The sequence below is a fragment of the Carettochelys insculpta genome, chromosome 1, assembly GCF_033958435.1.
Source record: "Carettochelys insculpta isolate YL-2023 chromosome 1, ASM3395843v1, whole genome shotgun sequence".
NCBI lineage: Eukaryota > Metazoa > Chordata > Testudines > Carettochelyidae > Carettochelys > Carettochelys insculpta.
In genome coordinates this window covers 119631585-119647685 of record NC_134137.1, presented here as the reverse complement: position 1 = coordinate 119647685, position 16101 = coordinate 119631585, and the positions used below count along the sequence as shown (strand labels likewise).

At 43.0% G+C, this 16101-nt stretch overlaps 1 protein-coding gene across 8 annotated transcripts in view; it reads right to left on the bottom strand.

The window, feature by feature from the left end:
• The window catches only part of ATP11A (ATPase phospholipid transporting 11A), a 270256-nt gene extending 261775 nt beyond the window's left edge, over positions 1-8481 (bottom strand). For all 8 annotated transcript variants that reach the window (XR_012645033.1, XR_012645038.1, XM_074990476.1 and 5 more), the window contains exon 1: positions 8147-8481. Coding sequence is in view for 6 of the 8 variants with exons in the window: in XM_074990476.1 (XP_074846577.1) it covers positions 8147-8185 (39 nt within the window). In the remaining 2 variants the exon portion in view is untranslated. The remainder of the gene's footprint in view (positions 1-8146) is intronic.
• Positions 8482-16101: the final 7620 nt, after the last annotated feature.

Below are 16101 nucleotides of genomic sequence, written 5' to 3'. Positions count from 1 at the left end.
GATTAGTTGCTTAACAGAAGTCACTGGCATGTATGTCAATGTTAAAGGGCTAAGAAAAGCACTAAAAATTCAAAATGTACTTGTTTTTTAAGGTTATTAACTTAAGTCAAACCTGGAATGTGAAATAGTGGTGCTGACTATCAAACAAGTATTTTATTACATATCACTTGTAACCATTTTATTTCCTTCACTCAGTTCAGCATTGTTACAAGAGCAAGAGGGTGAGAAGAAAAGTGTGAAAAACCACCACAGAAGAATGAAGTCAAACTCCCTCCCCCCGGCCCCCGCCATCATTACCAGGTCTTGGAAAATACACTCAGAGGAAGGTGCATAACATACCCACCAGTATGTGCAAAATTAAAGGTGTTTCAGATAGGGTTACATTTATTGCCTCTGGAAACAAAAACAAACTCTTTCAAGTACTATATTAGCAAATGCAAAACTATATCCCCAAATCTGCACATGGGCAGGTTCCAGTACTTTTGCTGCAGCTTGGGAAGTTAACAAAACTGGCCATTTTCACTGAGATTGTTCAGATCCTACAGGTAGCAGCGACAGCACTTGTCATTCATGAGTATTCTCAAGCGCTGACCTTCAAATTGACCTGCCTTCAAATATAGGATTCACCTCTAACCCATTCATAAAAGATTTTGTTTACACAGTTATGCTGTATCTGTCAAGGCACCCACTCATCATAATGCCTTTTTTTTTTCTGGGGGGGGGGGGGGGGGCACGAGAGGAGAGACATCAAATCAACACTCCCCTGCCAATAAAAGCCCTGAGACTGAACTGAATTGTCAGTATTGGAATGGCAATATACGCAATTATAATCACAAATCCTGGGGCACATTACAAAACAGATTTTTTAGAGCATCCCATTTCATGGGCAAGACCCATGTTGTCAGATGTAATTCTTCAAAGAAGTATTCTTCATCTTTGCCCACAAAAATTTATGCTCCAAAAAATCTGTTAGTCTATAAAATGCCACATGACTGCTCATTGTTTTTGTGGATACAGACTAACACAGTTACCCCTCTGATACTTGTTACCCTATTAACAAACACTATACACAGTGATTAAGGTCCAAGCTACCTGTTTACAGTTAGCTCTAGCTATTACGTTACAAAAGTTGACTTAATAGTATATATACAGGGTATACAACTTTCATGTCATTTGAAGATGTGCAGCCATCTCAAACTCAAAGCTGGGTTCTAAAATATAAAGAAGTTGTATACATATAAAATAAAATGCAGATGCAGCCAAAGCAAGTCTCTATTTAAAGGGATTCCATCAACTAGATGTCACATCTACTATAGCTATTAATAGCTATAATAACCTGAGATTAGAGAAAAAGATTCTCTATAAACTTCCAGTTTTATTTTGTGCATGATGAGTTTCTCCGTTTCGCCTGTAGAGTTTGCTTTTATCTTTCACAAGGCAATGGAGGAAAGCCATTTTTCTAAAACAAAATGTGACTGTAAAACTAGTGGAAAAAAATCATCAGGGAGTATTATCAGGGATATTGTGATAGAGTACCTGGAAGGCTGGTTTTCATAGTGTTGAGTGCACCTGATCCCCTATCCTCAGTTTTCAGGGGGCAGGAGAAGTTTAATGATGCCCGATTCCTAGCCCTAGGCAGGGACTGTCTTGGCCTTTCACTTGCATCAAGACCTTAGCCTTACATGGTTAATGGTGCAGAACACAAGCCTCTCTCACAGGGCTCTTCTGGAAGGAACACCAGCAGATTCCTTACTACAGAGAGCATAAGTCTGCTTCCTTGAGTAAAAGATATCTTATAAGCACCTTCAGTTTTGGGCATGGCTCCTTCAGGCATAGTGTAGAGTTTGGAAATCCAATCACAGAAGTTATTTTAACTTTATTGTTAAAAAAATAAAAAATAATCAGCCCAAAATCAAATTTTTTCCTTCCTAAAAAAGCCAGACCACCGCAAAAACTTTTGGATACAAATCATGTTATTTTTAAATTTAACAAATACACATAATTTAGTAAAAAACTTTTCATTAGGAAATTAGATTTTCTGTTATAAGAATAGAACTGTTCACATCTTCAGGAAATTAAAAAATATCTGTATATTTAGTTAGAAACTTCTGTTCTATAGTACAGAAAAACAAATATTTGTACATGGAGATCCATGTACTTTGTTTGACAAACTGAAACCCACTACAACACTACTTTCAGTGAACATAACACACACAGAAATATTCCATTTTAAACCAAATACAATAATGTAGACTTATTCCACCATTTTTCTTGAAGGATCCCACAGCATTTACAAACTGTACACATATTGGAATCTCTCATATAAAGTTATTCTCTTACCCCGTCCCATACAGAGCTGTAGGTATGCGTGAAAGGAGGCAAGCAATTTGCAGAAAGGAGGCAGAATGCATTTGGACTTGACTATTGTGTTACTCTTACCACTTCTACTCTTCCAGACTGTTCTCCCACCACTCCAGGAGATGGTATAGACACAGAATGAAATTGGAAGTGCTCACTGTACTTCTTGAAGTCTGGTTTGCTAATGCAGCCCAAGTCACAACTAAGAATCCTCATGCATAGATCAAATAAGCAAACAAATGACAAAAAAAATTCAGGCAAAACAGTGGGGGGGGGGAGGGAGTTAAGATGCTACTTAAAACAGACTTTATCCTGACTAAAGGCATCAGATCTCTAAGGGGTTACACAGCCTTGAAGTTAGGCTGACTTCACTCTGTTTGTGCACGCAGTACAAACAGTAGTATCAGAGTACACCCTCCCATCTTAGGGAAACCAGGAGACCAACCCTTCCTTTTGAATAAAGAATCCTGATGTTTTAACTCCTTCCTTTATCACCTCAAATCTACACAATTCAAGTTATGAGGGATTGATGGAGACCACCTCACAGAAGCTACAACTAATTTAAACATGTAGCTTGTGTCTACTAGCCAGTAGAGATGAAGAAGATCATATCATTCAGCACCATTCAGTCTGGAGCTGGCCAGGAAAATACTATTCATACGCTTGCACCCATACTTCAAAGACCATTTATCAATCTACAGTCCACCAAGACCAAAATAGCCAAAATGACTCAGGAGAAGACTCAAAGCAAAGAATTTAGCATCAGTATCCCAACTTACCACATGAAGTCAGAGATGGACATTGTTTTTGACAAGCATAAAACCACCAAATGAAATTGATGGGTAGTAGGTTCAAAACTAATAAAAGGAAATTTTTCTTCACACAGCGCACAGTCAACCTGTGGAACTCCTTGCCAGAGGAGGCTGTGAAGGCCAGGACTCTATTACGGTTTTAAAAAGAGCTCGATAAATTTTTGCAAGTTAGGTCCATAAATGGCTATTAGCCAGGGGTAAAGTATGGTGCCCTAGCCTTCAGTACAAGGGCAGGAGATGGATGGCAAGAGATAAATCACTTGATCATTGTCTTCTGTTCTCCTTCTCTGGGGCACCTGGCATTGGCCACTGTCGGCAGACGGGATACTGGGCTGGATGGACCTTTGGTCTGACCCAGCATGGCCATTCTTATGTTCTTAACCTTTTCTCTACAGCTTTCTTCTAGCAGTGTCATTCTACCCCACCCCTTGGCACCCTTTTAAAGAGTTCTGGAATGGAGGAGAAATATGACACACAAACACTGGTCTCATCTATACAATAACATCAATAAAGATCCACTGCTATGGCATAGCCATCTATTAATCATTCACATAAATCAATATCAGAGCTGGCATTTAACAATCCAAATGTATGTTTACTGCCATGATTATACAGTACAGTTCAACCACTATTCTGGGAAAAGTAACTAGTTAGGTATGCACTTGCTGAGTTTTATAATGCGGCAGAACTCATTGTTCTCACAGCAGTTTCTTCCACAAGTTTTCTTCATTTAACATAAATTCAAATGTAACCAGTGAACACGGCATACAAAGAAAATAAAGATTGCCTAGAGCAGGTAAAACTACATAATAACATAATTGATGAAGATGGACCTTTCACAAAAGCCAATCTAGAAAAATCTGCTGAATTATAAAGATTGTTTCAATTATCCCACATACCATGACTTCATCTAGAAGTAGAAAGTTCTGAGAACAGGAAAATAGGAATATTCCATTATTCAACATATGAAGTTGGTACATTCAATTTTTAGCCTGTTTGATTCAAATGAGAAAGAAACTTAGGTAGCATAAGCCATCCTCGCACAAGTGCATGATGACTTTTACATGCTCTCTCAACTTAGAAACGTTTCTAGAATATTTCTTTAGCCTGGGTGTATCAATGTTGTTTGGAGCACTTCCTCTGAAAGGCTGTTCATTATAAATTAAAAATCATTTTTCAAAGCAGAGCGACATCCACATTTGTCCTTCACTTAGACCAGATCCTGCAATTATATCCATACTGACAAATCACTGCATCCAACTGAATCCACTGTGTCTCCACTAGGGATCTGCTTGGACATAAGAGCGCATCTCAGCTAAGTTGCCCACCATACAGATCCAGCTGAAGGACTGATACTTCAACGTGTATAATATTTAGCAACTCTGCATTGTTCAGGGTTACATTCTAAAGATGAATACAGTACCTCCATTGCCACCTCACCCGCCCTCACTTAGCTGAAATCTTTCCACAAGGAAATCTTTTCCAACATTTGAGCTACATCTACACGTGAATGCTACATCAAAATAGCTTATTTCGATGTAGCGACATCGAAATAAGCTATTTCGATGAATAACGTCTACATGTCCTCCAGGGCTGGTGCCGTCGACGTTGGGCAGCACTACATCGAAGTAGGCACTGCAGGGGAGCGTCTACACACCAAAGCGGCCCACATTGAAATAAGGGTGCCAGGAACAGCTGCAGACAGGGTCACAGGGTGGACTCAACAGCAAGCCACTCCCTTAAAGGGCCCCTCCCAGACACACTTGCACTAAACAGCACAAGATCCACAGAGCCAGCAACTGGTTGCAGACCGTGTGCATACAGCATGGATCCCCAGCTGCAGCAGCAGCAGCCAGAAGCCCTGGGCTAAGGGCTGCTGCACACGGTGACCATAGAGCCCCGCAGGGGCTGGAGAGAGCGTCTCTCAACCCCTCAGCTGATGGCCGCCATGGCGGACCCCGCTATTTCGATGTTGCAGGACGCAGATCGGCTACATGTGCCCTACTTCGACGTTCAACAGCGAAGTAGGGCACAATTCCCATCTCCTCATGAGGACAGCAAATTCGATGTCTCGCCGCCTTATGTCGATTTCAACTTCGAAATAGTGCTCACCACGTGTAGACGTGGCGGGCGCTATTTCGAAGTTGGCACGGCTACTTCGAAGTAGCCAGCATGTGTAGACGTGGCTTTGGTCTTCTCCCACCCCCCACCTTCCATTTCTCCTTTCAGATAGATACAGGAACGCAGAAAAAAAAATGGTTACTTTAGCTATGGTTTCACCTGAGAGAGAAAATCCATTGCCCTGAACTAGGACAAAGTAATTCAAAACATGCTGTATGAAAAAAATCACACACAAGATCTCCTAGCACTAATCCATCCATAAAGTATTTACTGTTTGGCCTCCCTCTTCCCCCACATGTATTAATTTTCGTTCACTCGCATTTAGATTCAACTGCAGGATAACCTCTCTGTATTCTTTCTGTTTTCAATCATAATTTAGTAAGCATGTTGTTCAGCCTCTCTGCCTGATCATCAGTGAGGATGTTAATGAAAGCCAGGTTTAGTATTGATTTCTTTTATAGCTTGATATACCCCTTTCTGCAGCGGCACATCTAGCCCTAGTGTCATGGACCAGATGCTTCCAACAGAATAAAGAGAAGGGACCAGTTACCAAGTGGTCCATTTCCTGTCATCCAGTACCAACTTCCATGATCAGAAGTTTTAAGACACCCGCAACATGGGGCTGCATCCCTGACCACAGTGGTTAATAGGTCTAACAAGGGCTACCTTCTGCAAACAGATCTAATTCTTTTTGGAACCCAGTGATAATTTGGGCTTTCACTACATCTTCCCACAACACACAGATTGTGGAGCTCACTGCTGGAGGGTGGAAGGGGGAGTACTGTCTGATGTTTTAGACCACTACCTATGAATTTCATTGGGTGATCCCAGTTCTCCTGTTATATGAAGGGTAATTAACACTTCTCCCTTCACTTTTTCAACAGCACTCATAGGATGAGAGATCTCTAGCATATCCCCTGTACTAGTCTTTTTTTCTAACACAAGGAGCCCCCAACTTTTTAATTTGTCCTCATCTAGAAACTTTTGCACATTGTTAACCATTTGTGTTGCTCTTCTCCGTACTTCACTCCCCTGCTCCATTCTAATACATCTTTTTGAGACAGGGTGACCAGAATCACATGCAGTATTCAAGTACAGGTACGCCATTGCTTGTGACTTTTTCCTATCTCATTCTGTGTGTCTACACGAACCCCTTCCTTTTGAAAGGGGAATGTTAATGAGCGAGTTCAAAAGATGCTAATGAGGCAATGCAATGAATATGCAGCACCTCATTAGCATAATGGCAGCTGCAGCAATTCGAAAGTGGGGCTTTTAGAAGTGCGCACTGCCCGTGGAGACGGAACCTTCCGAAAGGACCCTCCAGTTTTCGAAAGCCCTTCTTCCTGTCACCAGATAGGAAGAAGGGCTTTCGAAAACTGCAGGGGAGGGGGGGAAGAGATGCCCTTTCCGAAGGTTCTGTCTCCACAGGCACGTGCGATTCGAAAAGCTGCACTTTCAAATTGCCATGGCTGTCATTATGCTAATGAGGCGCTGCATAGTCATTGCAGCACCCCATTAGCATCTTTTGAACCCACTCATTAACATGCCCCTTTGGAAAGGAAGGGGCTTGTGTAAACCCAGCCAACATGTATCCCTTTCCTAATGGTTTCTAACATATAATTAGCTTTTTGACTGCCTCTGGACTTTAAGTGGGTGTTTTTGGAGAGATATCTACACCACCATCAAGATATCTTTTCTGAGTGGTAACTGCTTGTTTAGACTTCATCGTTTTGTACATATAGTTGGGATTATTTCTGCCACCTTGAATTACTTCGCACTTAACAGTGATCACCATCTTAGTTTTCTGAGAAATACTTGTAAGTTCATTCCTGGAAAAAAATTCTAAATCTCATTTGATGTTAATTGCTAATTCTGATCCACTCTGGTAGCACATCTGTATACAGTAAATTGTCTTAGTTTTAGGATGAAGGGAAAACTGACTTTTGCTTTAGAAAAAGAGTGCAGGACAATTCGCATACGTACTTTGGGAACACTAACAACTGTTAAAACCACATCCTCCTTTTAGTCATGTGTAAGGATAAGTTCCCTAAGGCTTCTTCTGACCTCCCTGCATACCATGAGACTATGAAACTCATGACTGAATACTTTACTGCCAGCCTTCAACAGAAGAAAGAGTCGCTGAAAGGATTTATTCTGGCTCATTGTAATCAATTGGACAAAAATAACTATGCTGCCTTTGAGTGCTACATTGAGGGTTTGTATTTCACTGGTCTGAAGAACTACAGGCTACCAAATATTTTGTTTCAGGTGCACAGGCTTCTAAAGAGAGAGCTCATAAACAGGTGACCCCCCCCGGGTGAATTGCTTCCTGTTGGCAACAGTCCATCAAAGTGCATGAATTCTGCTTTTCTCCGGCTGAATACGGTGTTATTCAACTACTCATCAACTTAGCCTCACTAATCAGCCCATTAACTTCAAAAACACGGTATCCCCGCAGCGCCGGTTAGAGCCAGAACAAGTGTTTCCACTTGGCCCCGTCTGCGCGTTCACGAGAGGCACCTGCTGGGCGAGGCCGGAGAGCTCAAAACTCTCCCGTCCCGCACGCAAGCAGCGGCCGGGCCCGCTTCAGCAGAGGCATTAGGAAGTCCCGGGAGTAGGAGAGGAGCTTGCCCGGGAGCGCAGCTGGCCGTGCAGCCAGACGCGTCTGCCACCGCTTGCACTGCAACCTGTTGCTCGGGTTCCCTGCCCGGCCGCGAGCGGAGCGGCTGCTGCCAAAGCAAGGGGCTAAGCGGTCCCCCGTCCCCAGAAAGGGGCTACGCTCCCCAGGAGCCGGGGGGGGGGGTCGGTCTCAGGCGGGCGCATGGCTGCTGGGCGGCGCAGCCCGGGGTACTTACATATCTGTTGACGAGCGTGCGGATAAGGCTGCAGTCCATGGTGAGCTAGCGCCGCCTGCTTGGCTGGCCGGCCGGCCGGGCTGCCTAGTTCCTCTCGCTCCCACGTGCCACCTCCATGGAGCGGCGGCTGCGCCTCCGCCGCCGCCGCGCTGGGTAGCGGGCGCCGCACCGCTCCCGTCGCCTGCCCCGGCTAGATGAGGCGTGCGGCCAGCCGGGCACCCATGTGTGCGCAGCTGCTCCTGCCGGCGCCGCGTCCCCCCCGTGCGGGCAACTCAGCGGCTGCTGCTGCTGCCACCGGAGGAGGAGGAGGACATAACCAACGGGGCGGCCCTTTGCCCGGCTCCCCCACGCTGCACTGAGCGTGCGCCCCGCTCGGCTCCGCTTTGATCCCTGCCTGTCTGCTAATCAGGCAGCACGTCATCAAGGGCGGGGGAGCATGCGCACTCCGCCTCCCCTCAATAAACCACCCTGGTAACCTAGACGGCGCACCCTGTCCCGCCCCGCCCCGCTCCGCTCCTTGGAACGTTTCTTCAGCGCCTCGCCTAGCGCGCGCCGGCCAGCCGGGCTAGGCGTGCAGCAGCGGGGCGAGTTTGCCGCCTGCTTCCCTCCATCTACGCTGCCCTGTGCCTCCGCTCCGGGGGGTAAACTGCCCAGGTGCGAGTGGCCGTTTCAGCCCTTTTCTTCCCCTTGCCGGGCGTTCCCGGAGCTGCCTGCTGCGCGCTTGGAACGCCCGAGCCCCACCGCTCCTGGGGGTGAGAGGTGCAAAGACAGCAGGATGCGGCTGCCGGGGGGTGGCTGTAGTTCAGAGCGACGCGCTGTCTCTCTCTCGCTCACTCACACACGCTGCACAGTCTTTCTGCTAAATACTGGGGATCTGAAGAAGTGCATCTGCCCAAGGAAAGCTCATCGCCTAATACATTATTTTGTTAGTCTTCAAAGTGCCGCTGGTTTGTTTTGCTAGGCTATAGACTAACACAGCTATCTCTCTGTTACTAATCTTTCCCCTGCCAGTGTCTCTGCCAATCTGGCCTGGGCTCCCCACGGGCTTTGAGTGAAAATCTCAGGAAGTGTGAAACCAGCATCTGTTCCCACGCGTTTGCAACAAAATCCGAAGGGCCTGTGGGAAAAGCAAATCCTGTCAGAGAACTTAAGAGAGAGGGGGCAAGAGGTTCTTCTGTTGCTGTGTTTTGATTGCCTTACTGCAAAGCACTAGCCCCCCACCTATGCAGATACTGAGTTTGCTTAGTAAGCGGTGGTGAGAGGGACTGTAGCTATAGTCCCCCCCCCGCAGAGGCTGAACTTGGTGCAGCACTGAGACAGCTGCGCAGGGCTGCTGTGGATTGGAGCTGCAGTGGCCTAGAGCTCTGGGGCAGCAGAACACTTACTACTCCTGGCAGAAGCCAGTGATGAGGGCTCCTTCCTTGTTTTCTTTGCTGTAGGGGGTGGAAAGCAGTGTTCCCTGTAAGCTGAGCGCTTGGGTGGAAGATAGCAAGTGCTGCGCAGCAGGGCCCACAGCCGCCTACTGTAGGCAGTATGAGTTTCTGTTGGTGATGCACATCCACATATGCCTTGGTCCAATAAGAAAATTTATTCCACCCATAGATTGGGCAGCGGGAAATAGAGGGAACACTAGTGGTATGTCCAAAAAAGATGGAGCAGCTATTAATTTTTTTCCCCTGTTCAGGGTTTCCTTTGTAAAATTCCTAAGGGGTGAAACCAGGATGCTGAAACAATTTTTAAAGTGGGATTTGGGGGGGCCAATTAGGAAGCCTCATATAGAACAGAAAATACTTCAAGTGCTGGGGGAGGTGCATGCAGCACTACACACAACTAGTTCTAGCACCCATGTATGAAACCACACACAAGTCCCTAGCAGTTGTCAATCATGGAAAACATCATGTTGCCCACAAGTATGCTGTAAAGATGGAATATATACAGGGATTGGGAACATATTCCTTATGTATCAGAGAGGTAGCCATGTTAGTCTGTAGCTTCGAGAACAACAAGTCTTGTGGCACCTCATAGACTAACAGATATTTTGGAGCATAAGCTTTTGTGGCAAAGACACGGTTCATCAGATGCATGAGTGAGGGTTAGAGTTGGGGTTAGGGGTCTGATGAAGCAGGTCTTTGCCCCCAAAATCTTATGCTCCAAAATATCTGTTAGTCTATAAGGTGCCACAAGACTTCTTGTTGGTCTCTTCATATTGCCTATGTTAAATACTACTTTACTGGTAATGACGTGGGAGGAAGTCAAGACCTACTCCTGCAGTGAATAATCCTGGTAATTTCTGTGGGTCTCATGATGCTTGTTTTTCACATTAAAAATTCTAGGAAAATCAGTTCTGGTTTCCCCTGAGTTTGCTGAAGGTTTTGTTGAGTCTCAGATGTTCCTTGTTTTCACAGTTTTATTGAAGGATTAAGGCTGGGGTGATGTTACTTTAAGCAAAAGCTTCCTTTCTCCAAAATTAACTAAAACAAAATTTATTTTAATTAAATAGGTGTTTCAAGAAGCAAACAAAACTCAGATTACTTTATACATTCTAATTAAAAATCCCTTCCTGGCTAGGGCTCTGATACTGCAGCCTGCTTTGTATGACCTATATTATGGCCTAGATTAGTCAACTTTCACTCTCTTGATTCCTGTGTTACCAAAATTCAGTAGTTCTTCAACCATCCTAAAATCCTGCAGACAAGATAATAGTTAAAACTTCTGAAGAGGGAGAGGAAACAATGTTTTTTTCAGACATCCTGAACAAAAGGGAGCAGGTGCAATTTTTCCTCTCTAGGTGGGTCACCTTTACTTTAGCCACATATTACACCGTTAGAGTTGTTTATTACTTTATGGATCTACAAAATGTGCAGTTTCATACAGGGTACGTACAATGTGGTCAAGCTAATGTTGCTACTCAACCTTAAAGGGACATCAGTTTAAAAAATGAATCTATACCTTTTATTATTAATAATTTCTGTTAGCTTTTGCAGCCATATTAATTGTCATACTCAAATTTACAGTCTAATTTCTTTGAGGGAAGAGGTGAAAACTACATATACACACAAACACACTGAGAAGAACAATGAAATGGGTCTTACACGACACTATTTCAGAAAGAGGTAAATAGTTGGGGGACAGGCTATACACTTGTTTAGATTCATAGTGTCATGGATCATTAAAACCGGTTGGATATTCCTAGCATTGCCTAAGATCAAGTCTGGTTTGGTAAACATGTTTTAGATATGTTTTAGTGCCTAATAAAATCTCTTCATGACTTTTCCAGAACGAGAACTTAGAATGAGATGGATGTACTTCTGATTTTTTGGACATAATCTTCTGACAGCTATATACATTGGCTTTCTCTTTACAGGCTGTCTGCAATACCAGTGAGCATTACACCAAAATAATTTGATTATATTAAGAGCTGTGGATCTGGAGAGCTAAAACCCAAGTTTGCAGAGTGGTTGGTGATTTCCACTTTCATACCAGCATCCACAGGAGAAGTGCAATCCATGTGCTATAAACGCTGGTAGGAAGAAGTAAAGCTATTCAGTACAAGAAGTGCTGTCTACAGAAGACTCAGTTGACAGCATGCCCATGACCTATGGTCCAGGAGATCCAGGAAGATGTATGAACACCTTGGCAGCATGTAACCTGGTGTTACAACTGTCCCTGTTTTGGCTTCTGATTCTGTGGCTGGGCTGTGAACCTTGGCTTCAGCACTGACTCCTTTTCCAGCTCTGTTCACTAGTTTTGAATCTGGATCCTATCATTCGACAGAAGGTCCCTCCCCACCCACCCACCCGGAAAAAAAAACCTGTCTTTTGTCAAAACATCTCTGTCAAAAGAGGCATTATTCCATGTGGGGAGCGGGATACTGCTGTTGACAAAAGTGCAGCATTCTGTCAACTTACTGTTGAAGGAGTATGCTTGGTAATCTGGACGCTCCCCAGGTTTGGTGACAAAATGCCTGTTTTGTTGATAAAACCCTTTCGTGTGGACATAATCTATGACTTTTTTTCCTTTTCATACCCCTTAAGCCTCTACCTTCGTTGTACATATGTCTTACACAAATTCATTAACAGGTGTTTCTTGCTGGAATAAGAATGGAACCCACCCTGTGACCAGTGCAGAGGGAGATATAAACAAGCAAGGAATGTGTGACTGCTGGAATCAATAAATTGGTGTTTCTTCTCTCTCTGTTATGTAAATTAGGCTTTGCATCTTGTGTTCACTTAGGAGTTGCATTAAGGTTAGGTTTGTTTTATGTCTCTAATTTAGGCTCTAGTATGTTGGTCTTGCAATAAAACGAGTCCCTTGTTGGATTATAGTGAAGATACACAGTTCATGTAGTACGGTATTAGGGATTAGATGAGGAAAGCCTTCCATCTCATTTTCGGGCCTTAAATCACTGTTTCTTCAACTATGTTCCACGAAACACTAGTGTTCCAGGAACACCTTGCAGGTGTGCCAAGAGAGCCTGACATTTTTTTGATATCATACCTGATAGGATATATTTTCTGTTATTAAAACCAGATAAACATTACTTCTTCATTGCTATGATATCTGATTAAATTACTTCATTTTGATTTTGCTGTATTTGTTTGTTTTTGTTTGGTTTTCGGTCTGAATGGTTTTTTAAAGGAAATTTTCATAGGTGTTCTGCGTAAATATATTATTGTTTGGTGTTCTGTGGTCTGAAAAAGTTTAGGAAACACTGTCTGAAAGGGTCAGGATTTTTTTTTGCTGTTGTATTTTACTTTCACATAACACCACATTGTTCTCTGCCTCTAATCCTGTTGTACAATTGCCTTTGTCTAATTTACCATTGTTCTGATCAGCAAGTCAAACAACCTGGCATGCGATAAAGTCTGATAGAGTCACATTTATATGGCTTGCAAACTTTCTTGCTGCCTGAGTGGTGGTGGTTGGGGATGGGACGCCATTGTTTAAAAAAAAATATGACAAGTTTATCTTACGGGTCAGGTAGATGAGAGTCACTGTTTTGTTATGTGAAAATGGATGTACTGGCACTATTTAGCAGAACTAACATGCACCTTAAGATACTTATATTGGGAATTCATTTTTAAAAACTGTTGTCGTTATAGAAATGCGTAACTGTTTCCAAATCAGCAAAGTAAATAAAATTATTTTAATATAATCTGTAATAACCATTCTTTTGCTTCAATTTTCATAAAATGCCTCCTTTTTAGTGTCTTGTTCTGTCCCACCAGATAAAGCACTTAAATTAGTGGTGTCAGCATTTTTTAATCCAAAAATACTGTGGGTTCATGTTCCTGTACAATATCTGCATTTTTTCCTGACTTGGTCTTCAATCATTTTACAGCCATTTACTTAGAAACCATGAGTGATTTTACAGATCAATACCTTAAAGTAAATACATTCATTTTTGTAATGGTTGATATTGTATCACTTTTTGTTCAGAGAAAAAAGTATTCAATAATATAGTCATCAAATTTCCCTCTTTAGACAAGTTAACGCAAATTACAGGACAGTGGCCTCTGTGAAATTTGGGACATGATGTTTCTGGGTATTTTGTTAAATAAAAAGACAAATTTTCTGCTCACTAAGAAACTGCAGTAAATCTATAATATTTAGTCAAGGTCAAAGAAATTTGTCAAATGCAAGTTTCTGAAGTTCTTCAATATTAGCATCCACAAACGCTTTTTGATCTGATTGCAGCATGTGTCCAAATGTGCCACCAATATTACAAGACTGTTTGGTGGAAACTTAGACTTAGGTCCGCCTGTGCATCTGGGCACATTGGGCAACAATTGCTCGCCAGCAGTTTTGGTCAGCTGCAAATAATTCCGCCTCCTCCCATGATATACCAATGTTTAATAAGTTTTCCTGAAATGTGGTGCACCAGGTCTTGAGCGGCCTGCCTCTCTTCTTTCTTCCCTCTGCCAGTATCAATCTCATTGCGGTCTTTGGGTGCAGTTGATCTGGCAGACACAGAATGTGTCCAGCAAACTGCACTCTGCGCTCTGTCACGATATCCTGCAGTGCCCATGACCCTCTCTCTCTCTCTCTCCCTCTCTCTGGTCCAATGCATATTTAATTATTTATATGGAGTAGTACAGCATCACCAGTAGAGATTGACAAAGACCCATCGCTAAATATCCCATAAACAATTAGAACAAACATCAGAGAACATCCAAATTCAAAGCCATCTGCCCCATCAAGTAGAAGGGAGATCTTAACCAGTGTCCCACCTGCTGGACAAGTATCCTAACCAATGAGAGGACTCTTATTCCTGACTTTCCTTGGACATTTTGTGTGGAATTCTGTGTACTCTGAGCACGCCCAGTGATGGGGTGGAGGGCACTTCCTTTAGGGAGTCCACTAAGGCACCAATGTGAGAGAGGCCTTAAGCATCAGCACTGAAGAGGCATGGGCATGCCCAGCAGCTGAAATGTAGATGTCTGAGACATTTTAATGACAGAAATTCAAGATCATCCAGAATTAGGCAGCAGCTGAGCAGGAGATTTGAGGATCTTGGTGACACCAAAGTGTTGAACTTTACTCCTTTTGTGGATCTGGGTCAAAGTTACTAAAGGTTGCTGGGGGTGAGGAAGCAGTTCTGTGTGAACAGCCTGGAGAAAAGTCTAGTTCATCACAGGATAAATACTATTAAAAATTTTGAGTTTCTCTTTCTTATGTTTGACTAGCTAACCTGAAGGAAGGGAAAGAGTTGAAAAGCAACTGTTGTTCTGATGGCTTGCATCTGAGACTTACTTTGAAGGGGAGAATAAACTTCAAAGAATATATACCAGTAATCAGCTTGCAAGCATTACACCCTCTGTTTTTTTGGAAAGAAGGAACTCCCCATAATAGTCTGAAAACTGGCTAGTGGCTGTCCTACTGTCTCTTAAGAAGGGGAGCTATCCCAAAGATTTTTAATTGATTAGGCTGGCTCCACTTTCATTTACTGTATACTGTGGGACAGCAGTGATTTTCGGAAACCAATAGATTGGTCAGTGAGGAGCAGGCTTAAACTGTGATCTTCTTCAGAACCCAGGATTAGAGGTTCGTGATGCAGTGTGAATGTCCCTGTCTTGTTGGGAATTATTCCAGGGAACTGATGCCTAATGATAGTGCGCACTAATGATTAATGCTAAAGTTAAGATAACAGTGACAGCCTCTGTGTAATAGGGATGTATTTGGGCAGTAGTTTAAGTAATGTTGAATACTGTGATTAAGTGCCATTAATAATGTCACCACTTTAGAAGCTACAAATAGACACGTGTTCTAGTGTGCTCCTTCAGCGGCTGCTTAGTGTCAACCCACTTAAAGGTCAGTACAATTGGTCTTGTTGTGTCCCCTTCATATCCTATTGCTTCAGCACAACAACCTAGTGCTGGGATAGAAGATAGGAGTATGACAAGGGCATAGGAGTAAAGGTTAACTCTTGGGTTGGGTATAGTGTGCTTTGAGACCTTTAGAAGAAAGGGCTCTGAGCACTAATTACCCTAATTCATGTCTATGTATCTTTCATTTGCTTCTTAAAATGACTGATTACTGGCATCTACCAAGATGATTTTTAAAATTACATTATTAGAAGAGAGCGGTGCCTTTAAAAAACAAACAAACAAAGGCACTGGTACTTAACCAGTTCCCTGCCCCTCAACAGCCAATCACATGGCTGGGGCTGCTGAGGTGCCAGTATTCAGTACCAGCAAGTACCGGCACAAAAAAAAGCACTGGAAAAGAGGCTTTATAGGCTACAATCCTATATACTAATAACTGCAACACTACTTCACGGAGTCATAGTAGCAACTTAAAAGCAGTTTAAAGAAGTGTCCTTTTGAAATGTGCGGGATTGCTTTGAAAAGATCTAAAACAACTTTGAAGTGAGTGGAAGTTTTCAGATCTAATATCTCAGTCACATCAATCATTTTAATGGGTATTGATTTATATCCAGACTAAAAATAAAATTG